The sequence below is a fragment of the Gobio gobio genome (assembly GCF_949357685.1).
Source record: "Gobio gobio genome assembly, chromosome: 8".
In the NCBI taxonomy this organism is placed as follows: Eukaryota; Metazoa; Chordata; class Actinopteri; order Cypriniformes; family Gobionidae; genus Gobio; species Gobio gobio.
Genome location: NC_137114.1, coordinates 24,055,743 through 24,080,657, shown reverse-complemented (window position 1 = coordinate 24,080,657; position 24,915 = coordinate 24,055,743). Strand labels below are relative to the sequence as shown.

General features: G+C 38.0%; 2 protein-coding genes across 2 annotated transcripts; one reads left to right on the top strand and one right to left on the bottom strand.

The window, feature by feature from the left end:
- Nucleotides 1–1,929: 1,929 nt before the first annotated feature.
- On the bottom strand, nucleotides 1,930–13,263 carry ankmy2a (ankyrin repeat and MYND domain containing 2a). The gene is made up of 11 exons (XM_079823404.1): nucleotides 13,095–13,263; nucleotides 12,623–12,687; nucleotides 12,076–12,214; nucleotides 9,096–9,194; nucleotides 7,331–7,491; nucleotides 6,985–7,050; nucleotides 5,915–6,063; nucleotides 5,205–5,340; nucleotides 4,943–5,071; nucleotides 4,713–4,842; nucleotides 1,930–3,072 (listed from the first exon to the last, which is right to left on the bottom strand). The coding sequence occupies exons 1-11, from the start codon at nucleotides 13,159–13,161 to the stop codon at nucleotides 2,936–2,938; spliced, it is 1,278 nt and encodes a 425-aa protein (XP_079679530.1). The 5' UTR covers nucleotides 13,162–13,263; the 3' UTR covers nucleotides 1,930–2,935.
- An 826-nt stretch (nucleotides 13,264–14,089) lies between these two features.
- On the top strand, nucleotides 14,090–16,820 carry tspan13a (tetraspanin 13a). Its single transcript, XM_079824348.1, has 6 exons — nucleotides 14,090–14,215; nucleotides 14,468–14,635; nucleotides 14,815–14,895; nucleotides 14,992–15,105; nucleotides 15,524–15,634; nucleotides 15,805–16,820. Exons 1-6 carry the CDS (start codon nucleotides 14,153–14,155, stop codon nucleotides 15,877–15,879), a joined length of 612 nt encoding a protein of 203 aa, XP_079680474.1. The 5' UTR covers nucleotides 14,090–14,152; the 3' UTR covers nucleotides 15,880–16,820.
- Nucleotides 16,821–24,915: the final 8,095 nt, after the last annotated feature.

The window sequence follows — 24,915 nt, the reverse complement described above, 5'->3', positions numbered from 1 at the left end:
TGATTGGATACATCCATAGACAGAAAACGAATCAACAGCTCAACACAGTTAGTTTTATTGTTTACATTTCGGTTTCTTGATTTACCACGACTTCCATGTTTTATCATGTCTATCGATCTAGCTCACTGCAGTGTGCAACAAGTGTCTCATAGCAGCCGCTGAACGAAAGCACAGAGCAGCATTATAACATACCTTTCAACGCACTCAAATGTATGTAATATGATAAAACAGCGCTGCGTTCACATATGTATGAGCGGAAGCAGTCGTCTGCGGCATAATAAAAGCTCCACAAAAGCAAGGTGTCATCAAGCTACTCCTTTGTTTTGCAGCGAAACATTACATATTGTGCCTTAAAGTTTGATTACAGTTTTAAGAGCAAGGGGTGACCTCCACACTGAGACCGCCATCTGCATTTCCTATAAGGCTACAAATATTCCTTGATATTGTAACAGCTGCGTGTACGTTAATCATAGCCACGCTCTACTACAATATTTAAAGGTTAAAGTAACAGTTAATAAAGGTTTTAAAAATACAAAAGCTGCTCTGAGATCAGTTCTGATCCCATTCATAGGCTCTTAAAAATAAAGGATCTTTATTGGCATCAACCATGAAGAATCTTTACCATCCAGGTTTTTTAGATTATTAAAATGTCCTTCACACTAAGAAAAACATGGTCGTTTTTTAAGAACCGTTCACCGAAAGCTTCTGGGCAGAAAATGGTTCTTGGCATCACTCCTCTTTTGGAACCCTATATTTTTATGGCAACCAAACACTATCAGCATTATAATGATCGAAACTTCTTGGCAGTCTTTGCATTGGTAAAAAGTGTTATTTCAGACAAAAATTGTATCTTTTGTTCTTTATATCTGAACCCCTTCATACAAGATCCTGAATATCGCCAATACGTGCTCCATTTGCCATATGTGCAGTTTGTAGCATCCATAAACAAACTTACCAAAAAAATATGTGAAAATGGACAATAAGACATACCACACTGGCTACTTATGTCGTTAGATGGCTGTTTTAAACAAATCAAACCATTGTGCATTTGGACACTGGTTGAGACAAAAAATTTATTTATTTTTTTCTGACAAATGTAGATATTTAGTAGGCTAATCCATTTTCCGACTTGTGCTCCGACTATGATTTTTAAAAAATGTTTTTGAAAGTCTAATGCTCACCAAGGCTGCATTTATCTGATCAAAAACACAGAAAACACTAATATTATTACAATTGAAATATACTGTATTCTATTTTAAAATGTTATTTTATTCTTGAAGCTGGATTTTCAGCATCATTACTCCAGTCATCGGTGTCACATGATCCTTCAGAAATCATTCTAATATGATGATTTGCTGCTCAAGAAACATTTCTAATTATTATCAATGTTGAAAACAGTTGTGCTGCTTAATATTTTTGTTGTAAACAGTGCAGCGCTTTCAAGTTCTTCAGCAGCCGATGCTGTTCACATGATGACATAGAAGTTGCACTATATTTACAACGTAAACAGCGTAGGAGACGAAATTGATGAATAAAGCGTCATTTTAGCGCACAAAGTGTATTCTCGTCGATTCATAATATTAAGGTTGAACCACTGGAGTCACATGGACTAACAATGTCTTTACTACCTTTCACGGACCTTGGTAATAATGTTGCTGTCTGTGTGGTCAGAAAGCTCTCGGATTTCATCCAAAATAACTTAATTTGTGTTCTGAAGATGAACGAAGGTCTTATGGGTTTAAAACGACATAAGGGTGAGTAATTAATGACAGAATTTTTTGGGTGAACCAACCTTTTAAGATGCTCTGTGTAAAAAAGACAGAGGGTGTTGGAAGCAGACGAGCACTACCGCCCCCTACAGGAAGGAAAGCGACTAACACATCCACAAAGACGGTAGGTGAAGTAAAGCTCTCGTCTAACAAAGAACTAATAACTAGAAAAACTGTATTTTAAGATTCATAAAATGCATCTAATATAAAATATTGTTTTATTGTTACAGGTCAGCATGACTCAAGGAAGCGGTGTTAGTGTCACAATGATGGAACATTTCATATTTTTAACGTTTAAGCTACAGCAAATGTATCACAGGAGTTGACTTGTGTTTTTTTTAGCAGCCGTTTTGGTCAACAAAATCCCTCAGTGGCCAAGTCCATCACACAGTTCTCCATTATGAACTGGACCAGTCTCGGTGGAACCATCTATATGACTCGAGCAAACCTGCTTCTGACATGCTAACTATCAAACTTAGATGATTTCCAGACCCCTGCCGTCACTCTTGTTGAGGCCATGGCCATGTGGTTTTAAAAAAAACAGCTCTTATCATTTCAATCTCAAACATTGTCAAGACTAATGTGTGCGTTATGCTTCTTAAACAGAAAGGTGACATCTGATATTTGACACATTTTTATCAGAAAACATGTGATCTAATATTTTTGTGACTTAAATAGATGTCTTTGCTTTGTGAAACATTAGGGTATTTCAATAGCAGATGTCTCCAAAAATATCTGCTACATTCAAATGAATTCCACAGCTTTATGAAGGCTCACAGAAGCTGTTGCCAACTATTATTTTTTTTATCCTTTTCCATAACAACAGACTAACAAATTTAAGGCATTGGCAATAATATATTACAATATCTTTCCTAAAGCAATTCCTACATTACACATAGAACTCTAAATGCATGATTTTCAAATGCATAAATACATATATTTTCCAACATAAATGTAAAAAGGCTAAATTAAAAAAAAAATGTCACTTGTAAACCTTTCATCCTGTGCATTTGTGTGGCAAAGCTGTCGGTGGTTTTTGCCCTACATTATGTGCTTCAGAAGAGCATCAAGAGCCATGAAGAAACCTCTGCTCTCTTTTGTCTTCGATGGGTCTTCAATGTGATGATGATGGTGGTTGCTGGGTTGAAACGTTGAGTCTTTGTGATTCAGTCTGCAGTAACAGAGACTGTCTCAGAGCTAACGTCCTCGGTTTGGTTATCTGAAGAGCTGGTGGTCTCACTCTGACTGATGGAGAGCTCCTCCATGGTGCCGGTCGTCTCCTCCAATGCCTGATCATCCTCAGCTATAGATGTGAAAAAAAAGAGCTTGCGTCACACAGATGACTTCACATCACTCCTAAGCTACTTTAAATTACATTATTTCAACAACAACAAAATAATGATCAGATATGGTTTATAACAGAGAATTCTGAACTGAATCTGAATGCTTCTCACTAGATCTCGCACAGTTGTAATTAATTCTGCGGTGATTTCAAATGCTTTCTCACTGGATCTCCCAGATCAAAGATCAGCCCGTGAGTAACTGTTCTGAGCTTGCTCTATGCTGTCTATTATTGGGCCGAGCTGATAAACGATCCTCAAACGAGTAGCATGGTTTTGTTCCGCTTTCGTTTCAAATTGCCGTTTGATGTTTCTCATATGCAACAAAAATGGCAGCTCTTATCAGTTGGGCAACGTGGTGGTCGCAGTCTGGAGCTTATTTGACAGATACCAGTACTGATTCATTTCTCTTTTACTATATGCCTATTCTCTGTTTCAGTGTGAAAGCGTAAAATTGAATCAAAAACATTCAATGTGAACAGTGCAGCTTGATTTGTAAAACGAATGACTCTCATGATCTGGTTCTTTTTAGTGAATTAAAACTCTGTATGCTTTCGAATTGAGATACTTTGATGTCATACACTTAGTTAGGAGGATTCTAAGGTCCCCCGCACTTTTGGGGCCCCCAGAGATCAGTTTTATTAGTAGTAACATTACTAGTAGTAATGTAATAGAAATTAAATGTATAATCTACCAAAGAGTTACAAATATAACAAAATTATGGCTTATTTCTGCATTTCCGGCAAAATCCAGCAAAACACTCCACTCATAAACCGCTCACGCTCAAGGGTAAAACGACATTTGCTCAAATCCCACTCTGACATGAAGTTTCTCTGTACTGGAGGCTACTATACTTATTGTAGCCATTAAGAAAAGGTATTTAGTTTTATATTTATGTTTAAATATTATAATGCTTTTTTTATGTCTATCTATGTTGTCAATCTGTCAATCTATGTTGATAATGAAAAGTGAACAGCATGAGAACATCATAGGATGCGCAATGCTAGGAGACATGGATTGGGTCAGACACGATTGTGACCACTTCATTGAATGCTGAATTCTTTTGTTTTGTAGAAAGCCTTTCTTTAAAGTAAATTTCGTTTTGTATCAATTGTATCTTAATTTTAATCAATGTTTCATCAGCCAATTGGGGCATTCTGGGTTGAGCGAGCGGAGCTAAATTGGTCAGTATTATTAAATTGCAGACAAAGATTTTGGATAGCTAGGTTGGTGCGGTAGAGGGCCCAACATCATATTCTTTCATAGGGCCCAAAATTGCTAGCAGCGGCCCTGCTAAGGACTCTTATGTTTTGGTTCTTTTTAGTGAATCAAAACCTTACAATGTGAACAGTGTAGCCTGATTACTAAAATGAATGACTCGTATGTCTTTGTATCTCATTACATTCAATTTCAAGCTCACAATTTGTTTGAAACATAATTTCTTCTTGCTGAAATGCTGTAGATTAAATAATGGCAAAGCAGGAAATATTGGTGCATGTCTAAAGAATATGGTACTATATGTACGATGCCCAAAAAAGCATAATAATAACATTATAGTTTTCTTAAGTGTTGTAGTAAAGCAAAACAAATTTGATGTGGATACCTTTGGCCTGTTTCTGTAGTCGTGATGCTGAATCAGCTTCATGTTTCTCTCTCTGCTCCTGTAACATCTTACAGACCTTCTTATGGTTGAACCAGTGCAGTTTCTGACAGTTCTGGCCACAGTAGATCACCTGAATATATGCACAGATTTGATCAAGCACCCCAGGAAACCAAGAAAACACTTTTTCTAATGCGGAGTGCAAAAATCATGAGATCAAACCTGATATTTACCATTTTGCAGATGGAGCATCTTTTCTCTGCCCCTTTCTCACCACAGGATGTGCAGAAGTCTGCGTCCATGAAGCCCACCTGCCCTGTGATGGCCTGGGTGAGCACTGACAGAGCGGTGGGGTCACTTCCCTGTCGGAAAAGGGCTGGTGAGGCTTCCATACGTGGAATGTGGTTCAGTCTTTCTAGCTGAGGCTACGTTTCCATAATTTCATTTCACTCCCATTATCTTCTACATAAGCAAATAGAGGTCACTGTAACTCACAATTTCCACTGGAGCGATACTCCGGACCAGCTGCTGCAGTAATGTGGCATCACAGTATGGAAATTTCCTAATGCACTCCCGAATGAACTTCTCCTGGAATACCGGGAAGCCATCACTGTCTCGCCCTTTCAAAAGACTGAGAAAAGATTTGAGTTACTTTACAGATCAAAAGATGGCTTTTTAATTACAGTAAAAAAAAGTACATTTATACTAACATTTAAAAGTTTGTGCTCAGTAAGATTTTATAGGTTTTTTAAGAAGTCTCTTATGCTCAAAAAAGCTTCATATATGTGAACAAAAATACAGTAAAGCAGTAATATTATGAAATATTATTGCAATAACTATTTATAAAATAACTTTTCTATTTTAATATATTTTGAAATATATTCTGTGATGCAAAGCTGAATTTTCTGCATCATTACTCCAGTCTTCAGTGTCACATGATCCTTCAGAAATCATTCTAATATGATGATTTGGTGCTCAAGAAACATTTCTTTTTATTATCAATATTGAAAACAGTTGTGTTGCTTAATTTTTTTTCTTTCTGGATTCTTTGCTGAATAGAAATTTCAAATTGATTTCTTTCATAACATAAATGTTTTTACTACCATGTTTGATCAATTTCATGCATTCTTGTTAAATAAAAGTAATAATTTCTTTCAAAAAGTCTTACTTACCCAAAACATTTGAACAGTAATAAGATACTCTACCTCTTGATGAGGCCATCAAGCTTGTCCTGTCGATCTTTTAGGAAAGAGCCACATTTCTGCAGCACACAGCTGAGGTAGTGCATCTTCATGGCCAACACTTCATTCATATCCTGCTGTTTGATGCACTTCTCACAAATCAGCTCCAGAACCTGGAAGACACAAAGAGGGCTTTTCACACTTGAAATAGTTAACCCAGTGACACTGTAAACCCTGGGTAAACAGAATCCTGGGTATTCATATACTGACGTCTCACACTGTACATTCCTAAACCCTGGGTAAACGTTCTTATTTACAATTTTGCTGTGTCAGTGTCACTGATTGGACAAAAGCCGCACAAGACCTGCTCTAGCATTGCACTTCCTCATTTTACACGTTGTCGACGGTACCATCAAGATTTTTTTCTGAATTAACTTTTTGGACTAATAAGGTTAGAATGAAACTCTTTCCACCATTCCCCCCTCAAAGGCTGAAACGACTGTTTCAGATTAATTAAAATGTATGTAAAAGAAATTAAATATTTTATGCCTTCATTTGATTGCCATAAAAATTAAGAATTTCTGAAAAAAAAAAAAAAACATTTCATAGAATTGATTCTTAAATAATTGATTATTAAAATTTAAGTAAACCAAAATGGAATTTAGAAAACTTAAAAACAGAAGGCACAGAATTTGGTAAAAAAAAAAAAAAGGAATTTGAGAAGAAGAAAAAAGTATTTTATTGGGCCCTAAACATGTCTTTTTTTTTTTTTTTTTTACTTTTTAATAAATTATTGTTAAATTGTATTCAGTTTCATGATTTCAATTAATTAGACGCACATTTTTATTAATAAACTTTAATTTAACCATTCAATTAGGAGTCCAAGAAAAATGAAAAAATGTGTGAAAAAAATGAATAAAACGGAAATTGGAAAAAAATGTATTGGATTTTATAACCCGGGGTTAAGCACAGTGTGAAAACACCAAAGGAGTTATTAAGATGGTGCTGAAGTTGGATCAGGTTTCAATTTAATCAAGTTTATTGTAATAAATCTCAACTCAGCTCTGAGCATAATGCATTAATATGCAACTGACCTTGCGACACTTCTCAAGAGCTTCCACATCCATCAGCAGAGGGTTTTCTTTCACCACCATCACTATCTGCAGCCAAACAAAACACAACAATATAGAGTCTTAACAGGAGTAATTATGTTTTGGCCATAGTGGTTTGATCAATTTGAAAATTTGAGATTGCTTTTTTATCAGTGTTATATTATAACTGTCAGATTTAGAATGACCATATTGCATTTTAGCTTAAAAATTTAGCTTTTAAAGTTATAGAGGCCCATAAGCCGGGACTCAAACTTGGATTGCCTGAGCAAAGTGCAGCAGCACTAATATGCCACAAGAATATGGATAAATAAAATAAAAAAATAGTAACCTTCACAGGGTTGAGGTTGGTACTCATGATAATTTTGTGTAGTGGTCCAGCAAGTTTAGAAGGGAGTTTTGGTTCCTTTTCCAGCCCCTGTGGTTTTGTGTAGTAATCCAACCTCGCACGGGAGAAGAAGTTATTGATAACTGTCACACAGTCATGCTGCCCTGAAAAAGATGTATTCTCATTTAATCTTCACATTTGGACACACACACAATTTGACAATTCACGATTCAAAGATTTGGGGCCAGTAAGGATTTTTAATGAATATTATTTTATAAGTGTTTTCATCAATGATAATAATAATACATGTTTCTTGAGTAATGAGTAATGATACTGAAAATTCAGCTTTGATCACAGGAATAAATTAAATTACATTTTAAAATATATTAAAATAGAAAGAGTTATTTTAAATTGTGATAATATTTCACAATATTGCCATTTTACTGTTGTCTGGCTATCACCAGATCAAACTCAATCTTTTAAGACTGAACATTAGTCTGGGGAGTCTGCTCTGTATTTTCTACTGCACAAGAGGCGTGATCAACGGGGATAGTTCAAATGTTCAAATAGTTCAAATGACTATGTACGCAATTGGATTGTCCTCCAACCAATCAGACCAACGATCCGGGGGACATACTTTGCATAGCACACAAAAACTCCAGGCAGGAAAGGTGTCAGCAAACTTGTTGGTTTGTAGTATTGATCAGCGGCAGTGTTGGGTAAGTTAAACGCAACTAATTACTTAATTAAAAAGTATTTAATTACTTATTACTTTCTAAATCCTATATCAACCTCAACTAGTTAAGTAATTCAAGGATATAAAACAGCTCTTTTAATTGATTCAAATAAATAATATAAAACTACATAAATTATTCTTAATAACTGACTAAAGTATTACAAATGTGAGAAGGATTCGTAAAAAAATGCATTTTTAAAGTTAGACTTTAAATTTTGATGTTACTTGCACTGTTGTATTATATATAATACATATTATACAATCTATACACAGTATTTAATTCAATTACATCAGAAGTCACTGTAATTAAATTACAGAAAAAAATAAGAGTTACTGTAATTTAATTACTTTTCCCTTGAAAAAGTAAAGTAAGCAACTACTAATTACTTAGTAACTAGTTACACTCAACATTGATCAGCAGTTTGCAGAAGCAGCAATGGCATCGAGCGATTTTGGCAGGTTGTGCAAAAAAAAACATGAAATTGAGTGGTATTTACAAAAAGCTGCTTGCCGTTGCTTCTCTATCGTCATTGTGTTAAACCCGCCAATAGCGTGCCAGGTGGATAAGCCAGTTTGTGATTGGTCCCTGCACATTTGTAACGGAAGCAGGATAGAAAAATGTACAGGTTTCCAGCCTGAGCTGCAGGGCGAAATCAAATCGCCGGCAGATCGGGTTGGGTTTACCCAGTCTAATTTTACTGTATTTTTGATCAAAAAAATGCAGCCTTGCTGAGCATGAGAAACTTCTTTAAAAAACATTTTAAAAATCTTACCAACATTTGAAAGGTATAATCATACTGATTTGACCAGTAAAGCACACAGTTTTCCCCATAATTCCAAATCTTTGTCATACCTACAAAAGCAGGCATTTCATTTTCAGGTATTTCGAAAAACGTTGTTCATTTGAATAACTCTTTGGGAGCAGCAGTGGCAACGTGCAGATTTATTTTTAGTTAAGTGCTTCATTTGATCGAGCACCTGCCAAAAGTTTTTTGGATGTGTGCATAATTCCTCTGAATATATTGCTCATACCTACAAAAGCAGCCATTTGTGCTGCTGTTCTGCCGACTGAGTTCACTGCATCGGTCTCGGCTCCAGCATCCAACATCATCCAGGTAATATCTGTCTTTCCTGTTCAATAGAATGGATATTGTTTTGTCATGCTGTATTACTGGCATAAAATATATTTCAAGACACATTAAGGCCCCAATATACTCACAGCGAAGGTCTATTTCGTTCTTTGTTTAGGGGTAAAAAGAAGTTTGATATACCTTTGCAGCGATATACTGCTAGCAAACATCCCAACACCATCTACGTCTACGAGAGCTACGCTTAGATTAATGAGGTGAGAAAACAGCATTTAATAAAAGGCATCTGGTAATAGCGACGTGGATGTTTGCACGAGCTCTGCAATTTGACACTCAAGTAAAGTGAAGTAAAGTCACGTTTATTTATATAGCACTTTATTCAATAGAATGCTTTAAACCAAACAGCTTTACAGTATTAAACATGAAGAAAACAGTGTCAGTGCTGTTTTCAATTAGAATTACATTTCAATTTCTAGTACCATAAAGCAGCTCTCCAATGTTTATGTTTTCACTCATGGACATCTGACCTCGACGGACTCAACAGAGGAAATTAGTGCGTAAGAAGACCTCCTGGGAAGTTCGTGTTTATAAGTTGGGAAGTGGTGTTTATGATGTCAGGTGCGTTCAAGTCACATTCATTGGAGTAAGATTGCGGCGTACCTTCTATTAAAGCTGCAGTCCATATCCTAATACAATTTGAGCAAGTACATAACTAGCCAGTATTCAAAACGATCTCCTTGCCTTGGCCTGATTAACAACTAAGTTTGTAATTATGTGTTATAATATGAGTGGTACTGGTAGGTTTCCGCGGGAAATTCGAGCATGTGTTTGCGTCATTAAGTCACGTCTGTATACATAAAGAAGGAGTCCGGCTAGTAGTAGTAGTATCGCATGTGAGGATGCTGCAGGTGCTGGATCATTTATAGACGTTTTTTTCACAGCAGCTGAAATAATTAAACATATTTTGATGGCGGATTGTAATCCAGAAAGGTCCAAACGACAATCATCAGTGACAACTGGAGATTCACCCGAAGTCAAAAGCAAAAATTAGACTGTACAGAAATTGAAATCTACAGGTAACGCTAATACATACTAAATACACGTAGCAATGCTGATGTTGTTAACATTAACGATTTGAGAACAAAAGTATAACAACAATAATAATTTGCACGGTTTGATGTGATTTGAGCTAAGCGATTGTTATGGTGCGTTCACACCGGACGCGAAGGACGCGAATGACGCGATTCGCGCGAGTGATTTACATGTTAAGTCAATGCAAAGACACGAATAGACATTCTGCGGTGCGATTCGCGCGAATGTCACGAATTGAGTGTTTGACGCGTGATTCGCGTGAATGGCGCGAATCGCCTGAGTTGAAAAATCTGAACTTTGGTGGATATTCGCGCCACGTTAACCAATCAGGAGCTTGCTCTAGTAGTGACAACAATGAGGAGAAAATCTGTATATTAATATCTGCTTCAGACAATATGATTATCACTGTGATAACATTAAATGACATGAAACACAACCCAGTCTCTTTTTGTTAAATGCAAGTTTGTTTGATCAATAATACAAAAGTATAAATAAAAGGTATAATAAGCTATACATGACATAAAGCAAACAATTCAGTCAGTGCTATAGTCGGCTACAAATGTAACGTAAAGTTATAGCCTAAAAGTAAAAAAGTAATGAAACTTCACTTTGCCCTCAGCCTAAACGATTTGCCAGGGAACAAATTATAGATCCATGAGACCAAAGATCGCCCGTTACAAGACGAATTATAGCTCGAGACACACCACAGAGACATCAGAGCCAGCGGCAGACGTCAGAAGGACTGGCCGAGGAAAGGTTGCTCTCGCCGGGTAAACAAGCACGGAGCGCCGCTGACCCACTGGAGCTCACAACTCCGAAAACGCCAGACAAAATGTTCAATTAGGCACTCTTTTTATAAATAAGAGAGGAGCCCCAGAGTGCACCTACCTATTACGTAATCGCCACGGCCCAATGGTGTTTAGCAGCCGGAGCAAATTTTTCCAGAAAGCTTCAGCAAGCAAGCTGCTATGACTAGTTCGTTCTTCGATTTCGCTTGAAGTATATCAGGACCTTTATGACCAAATTAAAGGGTTAGTTCACCCAAAAATGAAAATTCTGTCATTAATGACTTATACTCAAGTCGTTCGACACCCGTAAGACCTCCGTTTATCTTCGGAACACAAATTAAGATATTTTAGTTGAAATCCGATCGCTCAGAACGACCTCCATTAGTACAATGCACTTTACACTCTCAAGACCCATAAAAGGTACTAAAGATGTCGTTACAAAGTCCATCTCACTACAGTGGTTCTACAATAACTTTATAAAATGACGAGAATAGTTTTTGTGCGCAAAAAAACCCTAAATAACGACTTATATCATGATGACCGATTTCAAAACAAAGCGATTTCAAAGCGTTATGAATAAGTGAGTCGATTCAGCGGTTTGAATCGCCATAGTCACGTGATTTCAGCAGTTTGGCGGTTTGACACGCGATCCGAATCATGATTCGACTCACTGATTCATAACGCTTTGAAGCTTCATGATGCCGTGTTTTTAAAAAGTCGTTTAGTTTTTTTTTGCGCACAAAAACTATTCTCGTCACTTTATAAAGTTATTGTAGAACCACTGTAGTGAGATGGACTTTGTAACGACGTCTTTAGTACCTTTTATGGGTCTTGAGAGTGAACCGTGCATTGTGCCAATGGAGGCATTTCAGAGCCATCAGATTTCAACTAAAATATCTTCCTTTGTGTTCCGAAAATGAACGGAGGTCTGACGGGTGTCGAACGACATGAGGGTAAGTAATTAATGACAGAATTTTCATTTTTGGGTGAACTAACCATTTAACAATACTAGCACCAAAATAACTTAGTAACTGTGATTCAGACCTGAGAGTCCTGCAAACATGAGTGCGGTGTATCCATGTTCATGTTCGTTGCAGTTGACGTCTGCTCCGTGCTGCAGCAGCAGTTTGCACATGTCTGCCTTGCCCTTATATGCAGCGTGCATGAGAGGGGTCATGCCATACTGAAGAAGAAAAGCAAACAATCGAAACAACATTAATCACATATATTAGATTATGGTGTGTGGAGAGCAACCCTGCCAACTCCCAAAAGCATTTAAAGCATTAACCTGTAAACATATTGCATTTGAAATATGAGAGTGTACTTTTTGGCAACCGCTAGCCGACAAGTAATTGATTCATAAATCTTTTTATTTGTTTGTTTGTTTTTAGCTCAAAAAGAAAACAGGCCACTCCACCATTTCCGGACAGCTGCTTTGAAAGCCCACAGGTGTCAGTAACATCTGATTTGGACAGGTCAATCGACACATAAGTACTGTTTAAAGTATTGACTAAGAAGAACTACCACTAACAGAGAGGAGCATTAAACAATGTTTTAAAAGTCATTATAATGTATAACAACACTTCATTACCTCATCCAGACAGTTGACTCTGACATCTTTGGAACCAAGCAGTCTGGAGGCTTCTTGCACATTACCTACAGGTCAACCACAATGATCAGACAGTGACCGACCTAGAGAATTATCACATTTATATGCAACACTATTTATACATCAACAATTAATACATAAGAGTCAATTTCATGATATATTTACATTGTGAAAAACAGAAGACTAAATGATGTTTGAATAATTTGAATAAAATAATAATAAAAGTTATATTACTGATACAGATGTATCGTATACTGTACAATCTATTGAATACAGTTTAACTGAATACATATCCAAGTTTTTAAAATGCCACACATCAAAGAGTAATTTAAACGCACAGATAGAAGGCCTTCCATATGCAACCATAGCTTGCGGATTTATGTAACTTAAACGATAACAGGTAAGTTAATTGTGTTAATCTGCAGTTAGCCTGTTAGCGTCATGCTATCATTACCTGCAGCAATAACCTGAAGTAGCTCTTTCTCTGTGTCAGTCAGGTCTCCTTTCTTTGGTGCAGACATTATTATAGTCAAAATGACGCGTCTGGTCTTAATAAGAAATATATGAGTTAACAGTGACTAATATGATAGCTCTGTTCAGCTGTGATTGATCCTCTCTGACTGGGGCACTGACGGGTTAACGGGTTACTGTCTGCAAACGGACTGAACCAACTGCAACAAAAACAGGGGGAGTAATAATTGTCGCTTTCGGTTGTGGTTTTATGATAGTTAAAATATATATATATTTTAATATTAAAAATACTTATTTTAGTGATTTTACAAGGTATTGGAGTAGTGAAAGGCCATTTGTAAACGTTTAGCGATGTGTGTACCCCCATCTGATTGGTGGTGTTCCGATCCTGTGAAGTCTAGAACTTTTATTCTGTACATCGATATATTTAATTTTTTCAAAATAAGAGACATATTAGGGTAAGTATGTCTAATACTTATGCATTTTATTAGAACGAAGGGTTCAGTACACATCAAATTGATGATGAGAAATAATCCCATCACCTTTAGTGATTGAAAATAATGAGAATGTCCATATGAGATAAGTAACATTAAATATAATACCTTAATCCAAACCTATAATATTGTATATTTAAAAAATAAAATAAAAGAGATGTAGGCACACTATTGCTTTTAGCGACGTCCGATTCGTAAATGAATCAGAAAAATCAATTAATCGAAAACATGATTTGGACTGAGTCGGTTCGACCGGTTCTCGAGTGAACAACTGACTAGTTTGAATATAGAATATAGTCTCTTTGCAGACATACAGTATCTGAAGGTTATGAACCGCTGCTTTAAAACGAGTCGAGCGTCCCATTATAATTGCTTCACCTTGGGTTAACAGTGCAAGTGGGACTTTGCTTATTTGCATAAAGATAAAGAACAGACCAATGGCGTTAAACGTGTCTACCTGAGCAAATGCTGCACAACCTCTAGCGACAGTCAGCTTGCCTCAAGTTGGAGCAGAGAGTCACATTCAGTGTACACTAGATAGTTCATCATGGCTTGTGGTGGTTTTGCTTGCTCAAAAACTTCTCTCTGTGTCTTGAACCTTATTTATGTGGTAAGTAGCAAGTCCTATAAGACTTTTTCATTCTTATTCATATTAACAATAACTTTTGTCTTTATTTCTGTTTTACATAGGTGATATTCATTTTATTCTTTACTATGATACAGTGTACATACATTATACATGCACATTAAAATTAATTGTTAAATGAATGATTATGTTTTATGTTGATAATTCATGATTTAGTGTTGCCTGCCTTTTCTAAGTGTGAAACCATCCGTTTCTGGCATCTTCTTTTGTTTACAGATGGTCAGTCTTCTAATGATTGGTGTTGCAGTATGGGGCAAATGGTTTGGACTGGTGTCTAGTTTTAGGGTGATGGCTGCTGTCATCGCAGTTGGATTGTTTCTCTTCGTCGTGGCCATTGTGGGATTGTGTGGGGCTGTGAAGCATCATCAAGTCCTCTTGTTCTTTGTATCCTTCCAAGTTATTCATTCAAGAAATTCTCTCTTGTGTAGGGTTGTCTCTGTTCAGCACATCAGTTTCAGTTTGTGTTGTAGTTTGTTAGCTTACCTATTTGTAAAGATTTCCTTTGTCAACTCCTTTTTAAATGTACCCTAAATGATGGAGAAACAACCTTAACTATTCTTTAGTACATGCTCATTCTCTTTCTGGTATTCATTGTGCAGTTTTCAGTATCATGTGCCTGCTTAGCTATTAGTAAAGAACAGCAGGTAATTATAGTCTGTATTAATACTTTGACATGGTGAAACCAGTTTCCTCATTCCTCAAGCAAGTTGGTTTCAAATGAACGTTTTGTCCTTCTGCAGAACCTTCTCCTGGAGGTAGGATGGAATAAGTCTGAATCAATGCAGAAGGATTTGGAAAGATCCTTGGATTGCTGTGACTTCCTTCAAGTTAACTACAATGAAACCTGTGAAGCTGTAAGATTATTATTCTGCTTTTCTATCCAAGACTTAAAGTATTGTGAAGTGTCTTCTGATACATTTGAACAGTTGAACTTAATGTGAAAAAACAGCACGCTTCTAGAAACTTCTTGAACAAATAGTCTGTGAATGTCAAGTCATGCAGTTTATTCAGCGAGCTTTGGTAAATATGTGGTTTTAAGAAGTACTGCTGTATTTTTGTACGTCAAGATGTAAGGTTAATGTATTATAAAGCTTCCATTTTTGTTGGTTATTCCAACAAAAGTTACTATTTTAATATTCAAAACCACTTGAACAAAGAGTCAGATGTGAAGATCACCTGAGTATGTTTATATGCACTTAACTAATATACAGTTTTTATTGTGGTTGTAAAGATTATTTTTTTGCTTTATTTCTGTCTTCTCTGTGACTTCAGACCTGTTTCAAGGATCAAACATGTAAACCGTGTTCAGATATAATCCAGGCCTATGCTGACAACGCTCTGCATTTTGTTGGAGGAACCAGCCTGTTTTTCAGTTTTACAGAGGTGAGCAAACATTGCACATCCTTTGATTCTGAAAACATGGAAGATGAAACATGAAAATATTGAATGAAGCTATTAACCGCTTAGTTATTGTATTTAAGTTTTGGTTCAAATTTTTCGGTATGGTTGAGAAATTAATACATTATTTTTATGTTTTTTTTTTACGGTTTCAGATTTTGGGCGTCTGGCTAGCACATAAATACAGGAACCAGAAAAATCATCGGCAAAATCCTGGTGCTTTCATATAGAGCACTATGGTCAGACAAATACTGTATTCAAGACTTTGAATGTTTGTTCTTGAATGGACCTTTTGTCTTTTTTCAGTTATGCTGTGTTGTTCCTCTTGATAACAAACCCAATTGCTGTATTTTTCTGATATAATAAAAAAAAAATCTAATTTTTCGTTAACTTTTAAAATATTTATTTGTGGAACAGCCAGTATGATTTTGCATCTTCTCAAATATTTATTATCACTGATTATGCATGTAGGTTAACTGGGCTTGAACTTTGATCCCAATTGAACAACTCTTACAAAGATAAAGAGTTGGACTGGAATGAAAAATTAAAGACATGAAAAAAACATATTTCATTTCAGATTATAAATCAAACCAGGAAACATTTATAAGGACAAACATATTCTGCTTTATAAATCAAACAATAATGTAATTGGATTAAGCTCATTTGCTCTCTAGACGCTCAGTAATAAGCTTGCATATTAAAACTCAAACTACACCCAAACCATTTCCACATCATTCTGATCAGGATATGACCAGGAACTTTTACATCATCTGTTTGTATTCCACATATTAGCCAATGGTGTGGCACTCCCAGAGGTTGTCCAGCCGGTTTTTGCACAGATGTATTCATTTAGTTGTGCTAGTGCTGCCCTCTGCAGCAATTTGGATCACATTAAACCACCTGCCTGAGAATTAACATGTGATGTAAATATTTTGTATTTTTATTTAACTGAAAGATTATGATTTTTGAATTTTATTTGTGTATCATTTTGTCTAATACTATGCATGTTCTTGAGGACATTTTAACCATGTAAAACACATAGAATTTGTTAAATGGAAAACAAACAAGCATCATGTTTACACCAACTTGTTTTTAATGTATGGAGTATATGTTTTCTTCAGCTATATCTGAAACATGTGTTGCATAAATATAAATAAAGATCTTAAAACCTACCAACATTTTAATTAGGTTATTTATATTTGTGATGTCTATTTTCATCTACATTGAGTGAATTAAATCCATTTGTAATGTATTAATGCAGATCTTTAATATACTTTTATTTGTATACATATATAGGCTACTAAAAAAAACACCAAAAGTCTCTGCAAACATGGGCTTGACTAAGTCCAAACTACTGCCTGTGGTAGAACAGCCTTGAGATCTAGTTAGAGTGGATTTTGATTCATCACGTTGACTCAAATCGTTTAATTCAGTTCATCAAAAAGACTACAGATTTGTTTTTATTTGTTTACAGGAGCTGAAGTGGCACTTTCTGAAGGTGTCAATACACCAGTAGGTGGAGACAAAAGTGATTCTTTAATCATTCACACAACACTGATTAATTCGGGACTAGACACTTAGGCTAGGCGCATTATTTAACCAGTAGGTGAACTAAATAAAGGCTGAGTGTGCTGGAGGGTGGAGGAGCAGTAATGTTAGCTGGGTGCTGGAAGAGCAGTGATGTTGGCTGGGGGGTGGAGGAGCAGTGATGTTAGCTGGGTGCTGGAAGGTGGAGGAGCAGTTATGTTGGCTGGAGGGTTGAGGAGCATTGATGTTGACTGAGGAGCAGTGATGTTGGCTGGAGGGTGGAGGAGCAGTGATGTTGGCTGGAGGGTGGAGGAGCAGTGATGTTGGCTGGAGGGTGGAGGAGCAGTGATGTTGGCTGGAGGGTGGAGGAGCAGTGATGTTGGCTGGGTGCTGGAGGAGCAGTGATGTTGACTGGGTGCTGGAAGGTGGAGGAGCAGTTATGTTGGCTGGAGGGTGGAGGAGCATTGATGTTGACTGAGGAGCAGTGATGTTGGCTGGAAGGTGGAGGAGCAGTGATGTTGGCTGGGTGCTGGAGGAGGAGTGATGTTGACTGGGTGCTGGAAGGTGGAGGAGCAGTTATGTTGGCTGGAGGGTGGAGGAGCATTGATGTTGGCTGAGTGCTGGAGGGTGGAGGAGCAGTGATGTTGGCTGGGTGCTGGAAGGTGGAGGAGCAGTGATGTTGGCTGGAGGGTGGAGGAGCATTGATGTTGGCTGGGTGCTGGAAGGTGGAGGAGTAGTTATGTTGGCTGGATGGTGGAGGAGCAGTGATGTTGGCTGAGTGCTGGAGGGTGGAGGAGCAGTGATGTTGGCTGGGTGCTGGAAGGTGGAGGAGCAGTGATGTTGGCTGGAGGGTGGAGGAGCATTGATGTTGGCTGGGTGCTGGAAGGTGGAGGAGCAGTGATGTTGGCTGGAGGGTGGGAGAGCATTGATGTTGGCTGAGGAGCAGTGATGTTGGCTGGAGGGTGGAGGAGCATTGATTTTGGCTGAGTGCTGGAGGAGCAGTGATGTTGGCTGGGTGCTGGAAGGTGGAGGAGCAGTTATGTTGGCTGGAGGGTGGAGGAGCATTGATGTTGGCTGAGGAGCAGTGATGTTGGCAGGAGGGTGGAGGAGCAGTGATGTTGGCTGGGTGCTGGAGTAGCAGTGATGTTGGCTGGAGGATGGAGGAGCAGTGATGTTGGCTGGAGGGTGGAGGAGCAGTGATGTTGGCTGGGTGCATGAAGTTGGAGTAGCAGTGATATTGGCTGGAGGGTGGAGGAGCAGTGATGTTGGCTGGAGGGTGGAGGAGCAGTGATGTTGGCTGGGTGCATGAAGTTGGAGGAGCAGTGATGTTGGCTGGAGGGTGGAGGAGCAGAGATTTTGGCTGGGTGCTGGAAGGTGTAATGTCTTCAGTCGCTGCCCAAGTACTGTTCCATTTCAAAGTTCACATCTAGCCAAGTACAGTTCAAATCCCCGGATGTGTCCTTGATCCGCTTCTTTTATCGAGGATGCATCGAGAGGTGACTTGAGCGGACTTGGGATGGACAGGTATCCCAGAATGCAACTCGCACCAACCAACTAGCATCGATGGCGGATGAGAAAACCGGAGAAAACCGGCGTAATTTAAAAATACTATTGTTAATGTGTCACGAAATGTAGTTTTAAGACTTTTCCAGGTGAGAATGTACTTGTTTAAAGCTCAAATCTGGTTTATTTATGAAGAGATTTGAACATTTGAACTATTTGAACATTTTATCTGGCGCTGTCGGAGTTGTGAGCTCCAGTCAATAACCGGGCGCTCAGCGCTCATTAATCCTGCCACGAGCAGCCTTTCCTCGGCTAGTCCTGATGTCTGCCGCTGGCTCTGATGTCTCTAGTGGTTAAACATGAGATATAATTCATCTTGTGTACAACCCCAAATCAGAAAAAGTTGGGACAGTATGAAAAACACAACAAAAAAAAAAGAAGTGATTTCTAAATTTACTTTGACTTGTATTTCATTGCAGACAATATGAACACAAAATATTTCATGTTTTGTCTGGTCAACTTCATGTCATTTGTAAATATGCATCCTTTCCTGTCATTCAGACCTGCAACACATTTAAAAAAAAGTTGGGACAGGAGCAATTTAGGGCTAGTAATGAGGTAAAATGGTTAAATAATGATGTGATTTGAAACAGGTGATGTCAACATGTGATTGTAATTATGATTTGGTACAAAAGCAGCATCCAAGAAAGGTCTAATCCTTTAGGAGCAAAGATGGGCCGAGGATCGCCAGTTTGCCAACAAATACGTGAGAAAATTATTGAAATGTTTAAAAACAATGTTCCTCAAAGAAAGATAGGAAGAGATTTAGATATTTCACATTCAACAGTGCATAACATAATTAAAAGATTCAAGGAATCTGGAGGAATTTCAGTGCGTAAAGGACAAGGACGCAAGCCTAAGCTGAACAACCGTGATCTCCGATCCCTCAGGCGGCACTGCATCAAGAATCGTCATTCAGCTATAAGCCATATCACCACATGGGCTCAGGACTACTTTGGCAAACCTTTGTCAAGTACCACAATACGTAGTTACATCCACAAATGCCAGTTAAAACTGTACTGTGCCAAAAGGAAGCCCTATGTTAACAGTGTCCAGAAGCGCCGTCGACTTCTCTGGGCTCGGAAGCATCTGGGATGGACCATCACACAGTGGAAACGTGTACTGTGGTCAGATGAATCAGTATTTGAGGTATTTTTTGGGAGGAATGGACGCCGTGTGCTCCGGACCAAAGAAGAAAAGGATCATCCAGACTGTTACCAGCAACAAGTCCAAAAGCCAGGGTCTGTCATGGAATGGGGTTGTGTCAGTGCCCTTGGCAAAGGTAACTTGCACTTCTGTGAAGGCACCATTAATGCTGAAAAGTACATAGAGATTTTGGAGCATAATATGCTGACTTCAAGAAGACATCTTTTCCAGGGACGTCCATGCATATTTCAACAAGACAATGCAAAACCACATTCTGCACACATTACAAAGTCCTGGCTGCGGAGGAAGAGGGTACGGGTACTTGACTGGCCTGCCTGCAGTCCCGACCTGTCTCCAATAGAGAATGTGTGGCGCATTTTGAAGCGCAAAATGCGACAACGAAGACCCCGTACTGTTGCCCACCTTAAGACTTGTTTGCAGGAAGAATGGGACAAAATTACACCTGAAACACTTCATCACTTGGTGTCTTCAGTCCCTAAACGTCTTTTAAGTGTTGTGAAAAGGAATGGCAACATTACAAAGTGGTAAATGCTTTACTGTCCCAACTTTTTTTGAAATGTGTTGCAGGTCTGAATGACAGGAAAGGATGCATATTTACAAATGACATGAAGTTGACCAGACAAAACATGAAATATTTTGTGTTCATATTGTCTGCAATGAAATACAAGTCAAAGTAAATTTAGAAATCGTTTTCCATACTGTCTCAACTTTTTCTGATTTGGGGTTGTAGATCTAACGGGCGATCTTTGGTCTCATGAATCTATCATTTGTTCCCTGGCAAATTGTTTTGGCTGATGATACATCTATGATGTCTTCAAAAACCGATCAGATGAAGGTATCTCAGGAGACAGGAACTGAAGCTAACATTGGATTCGGCTCCCTAGCTTGGAATGCATCCTCCCAATGCACCATTTTAAGCTTTTGGACGCAGCCACTGAGAGTTGCATCAACGGAAGCTCAAAATGCTTGATCGTCACATGATTCGTTTTGGCTGTGGGCAAATTGAAGTTTCATAACTTAATATTTTAGCCTATTTAACTTTACCGTTGTATCCCACTAGCGCTGACTTTGTATGTTTGTATGCTGACTGAATTGTTTGCTTTATTTCTTGTATTGCTTCTTATACTTTATACTTTTATAATGGGTATTGATCATAGACTGACATTTAACAAAAAGAGACCAGGTTGTGTTTTATGTAATTTAATTTGATCACAGTGATAATCATATATATGCACACTTATTGTCTGAACCACATATTAGTTTATTAATTTTTCAAATGTAAACGAAATGAGGCAGGGTTGTTTTATGTTTCGTTTTGTTATTCACACGCAGTGAAGATAATCAAGGTACGTTGCCTGAACCATATTTGTGTGGCTATTAATATGTTTAAGATTTTTTGTTTTCGTCTTTTTTGTCACTAAAGAGTATTTTAGTTTTATAGCCTAAAACTGCCAAATGGGAAAATGTAGAAGACTCCCTGTAATGAGTCTCAGCTCCATGTGTTTTGCAACACCACACCAATGGTGTGGTCTTTTTGAAAAAGTGCAAATACACTTAAAGGGTGAATTCAGGGTGATTGGGACACTTTTTCCAAGTTATCTCCATGGTAAGGGTTTACCTCACGTTTTTGTTGTTGTTGAAGTTTTTTGGTTATATTGATTTCTCCTGCTGACTTGAACCAACCATTTTTCTTCCTCTCAATGGGGAAGCCTCACATGCCTTTCTCAGAAGCAAACCATGGTGAAGACTATAGAAGGACAACATGGAGGAAAGGACTAAATGCTTGACATGCTGTTCAGTTTATTAGAAATGTATTTATAAATCCATTGCTGTAAATCAATGCATAGCAAAAGTCAAAATGTCAGGGTCCTGCCCTGACAGTCTTGTCTCTGTTCAGTGTTTCTTTGTTTGCCTTGTGTCTGACCACATGGCTCTGTCTTTGTTTGTGTTGGCCATGTGCTCCTCTGGTCCCACCTCCTTGTTTCCCTTTACCACGCCCCCTTGTTTAGTCCTTGTTTGCTTAATTGTGTTCACCTGATCCTCATGTGCTCTTCCCTTTATATTGAGCTCCTTTCCCTCTTGTCCTTGCTGGTTCGTTGTGTGTTTCTGTTTTATGCCGTGTGTCTGGCTAAGCTTGTCCTAGTGTTAGTATTTGATCTTGCCTAGTTATAGTCCTTTGCTTTATTTTCCCTAGCTTTGATGTTGTTCCTGAGTTTTTACTCTAGTTCTTGTCTTTATTTTTGGTCTAGTCTCCCTAGACTTATTTTAAGTTCTGTCTTGCTTTTTCTTAACTTTTATTTAGTTTCTCTCTAGTTTCCTCTGTGTGTCGTGTGTGTCATGTGTTGGTTCCTGCCCTGTGTCCTGAGTTTCCCCTGGTCAATGACTCTCCTGGCCTGGCTACCAGTCTGGTTCTACAGCAATTCACATCACCACTGTCAAGCCTGGTTCCCTGAGCTGCTTCCTTTGCTGCGTTCCAGTTCATTTTTATTATGCCCTTCACTTGTTAACTTCCCTCTGTCTCGTTCACTTGGATGTGCGTCATTGCTTACGTTGCATGAGTGCCCACTACTGGAGGAACCTTTGCAATGGACTGAACTGGAACGTACTAAGCCCTTGATGACTTCGACTCCACTATGGAGTTGATTTATTTTTTTCCTTTAAGAAATTGTTTAATGCCGCATTCTATATGTGTATTTGGGTTGTTTTAAATATTTATTATTTTGTTGTTTGTGGTGGGGTAAATTAATGGCGATATGCGGTGATGTCACAATTGTGTTGCTTTGTGGTATATGAAGCTGCCTGAAGTGTACATATGAAGTAGACTTGCTCCATCAGTCAAAATCGAGGGAGCAAGGGTTTGTCCATATAAACTTCCCTTGTCCACTTCACGAAGTGGAACACACTTCAAAATGACGGCGGGGATTCCCCCGAGGGGAAGTGCTTAGGGAAGTTCGCAAGTGCGTGTCTAAAACTGGAGTGGAACGCAGCACCTGTCTCCATCATTGGCCATCACATCCTTGCTGTCTCTACCCTGACCAGCCAGTTCTCCCATTGTGACCTGCCCCTATTGTTTGGATTTTGTTCCTGTTAATAAATGTCACCCCCCTACCCCCTGCTCATTCTGCATCTGGGTCCTCACTCTCAGTACCTTGACAGAAAATGCATAGGCTACATGTATAAACAGATGTTTTGTTTTAAATTAGAATATGAATGTTATATGAAATATGAAATATTTCAGAATATGAAAATTAGAATGTATAATAAGTGCAAGGGTGAATAAGAATTTTAAACATTAAGATTAATTTAATTTCACTTAATTCAATTTTACATTTCACTTAATTGTTTGCAATGGATTTTCTAAGACAACGCACTTAGCATCATGCTATTGCTGCTAGTCCGACCCATTGTGCTGTGAGTTGACAATCACCTGTCATTCTCCTGTCCTATCTGAATGAAATGAGTCCTTAAGATTAATTAGGCCCCCACCCCAGTTACCATTTTAATAGTGAAACTTAAACAAAACAACAACAACAAAAACACCAGTACCGGTCTTCAACCAAGGTAACATTAGCTAGTTGACAATACTAATCCTCAAATATTAGCATATTAGATATTTTAAAAACAACAGTCCTGTAACAACATAGTCATACATTTCGGAATATTATACAAATATTATATTGACTAGCCTACTAATTGCCAAAAATCTCAACTTAAATCTATCTCTGAAGTCTGCACGAATCATGTGACGATCAAGCATTTTGGCCTTCCGTTGATGCAACTCTCAGTAGCATGCGTCCGAAAGCTTAAAAATGGTGCATTGGGAGGATGCATTCCAAGCTAGGGAGCCGAATCCAATGTTAGCTTCACTTCCTGTCTCCTGAGATACCTTCATCTGATCGGTTTTTGAAGACATCATAGATGTATCCTTTGATATCCCACAATCCTGTACATTCCATTCTGTTGCTGTTATGCTAAAAAATGTTTTGATATCATTTCTAGCAAGAAATTAGTATTGTAGTAATTAAATATTCACTTAATTATCACCTAAGCTCTCTCCATTTTGTTTAATCGTTACTGCCTCAGAAGTCTGTCTGATATCAGTTTTATGAGGTATCTTTGTGAGCAAACGAGGAAACAAGTCAGCTGCTTAAACATTCGGACACAGCCAATGACTCAATGGGAGTGAAGTGAGTGTCCACCGCCACCAGTTAAAGGTAAATAGAGTTGTCGAGTAAAAAAGCCTACTAGAAATTCTCTTGAGAAGGTACTTGAATGAGTACTTTATGACCGTTAACAACGTATGTTCTATTTAGGATGAATGTGTGTAGTGTGCATGTAATCTGGACGTATAATACATTCGCCATGTTGCCCTTATCACGTGACCTACCAGCATCAGTTACCTTCACTGCCATTCACAAATCTTCTCCAGTGGCCTCATGGGATAGTAAAGTGTCCATCGTATGCACACTTCAGAATCTCGTCGGAACTAGTAGGTCACCCGGTTACTTTTTGCCTACTCTTTTATGAGTACTGTGAATTTCAACATACTTATTATACATACTTATACTGTTTTTCGACCACTCTATAGTAAGGAAGTATACAATATCGGATGTGGCCAGAAATTCTGCGACCTCCAGAAATAGGCTTACATTAACAAACAGGAAAATGGGCAAGTTGCATAAACTTAACCACTATGTTAAAGGGATAGTTCACCCAAAGATTAAAATTAACCCATAATTTACTCACCCTCAAGTCATCCTATATATGACATTCTTCTTTCAGACGAATAAAATCTGAGTTATATTACAAAAGTCCAGGCTAATCCAAGCATTAGAATTGGATTCATAGTTGCTCTGTTTTTGAAGTCCATAAAAAGTGCATTTGTCCGTCAAATAACTGCTCCACGCGGCTCTGGGGTGTTAATAAAGGCCTTCTGAAGCGAATCGATGCGTTTGTGTAAGAAAAATATCCATATTTAAAAAATGAATCAAGGAAACTTTCGACCGACT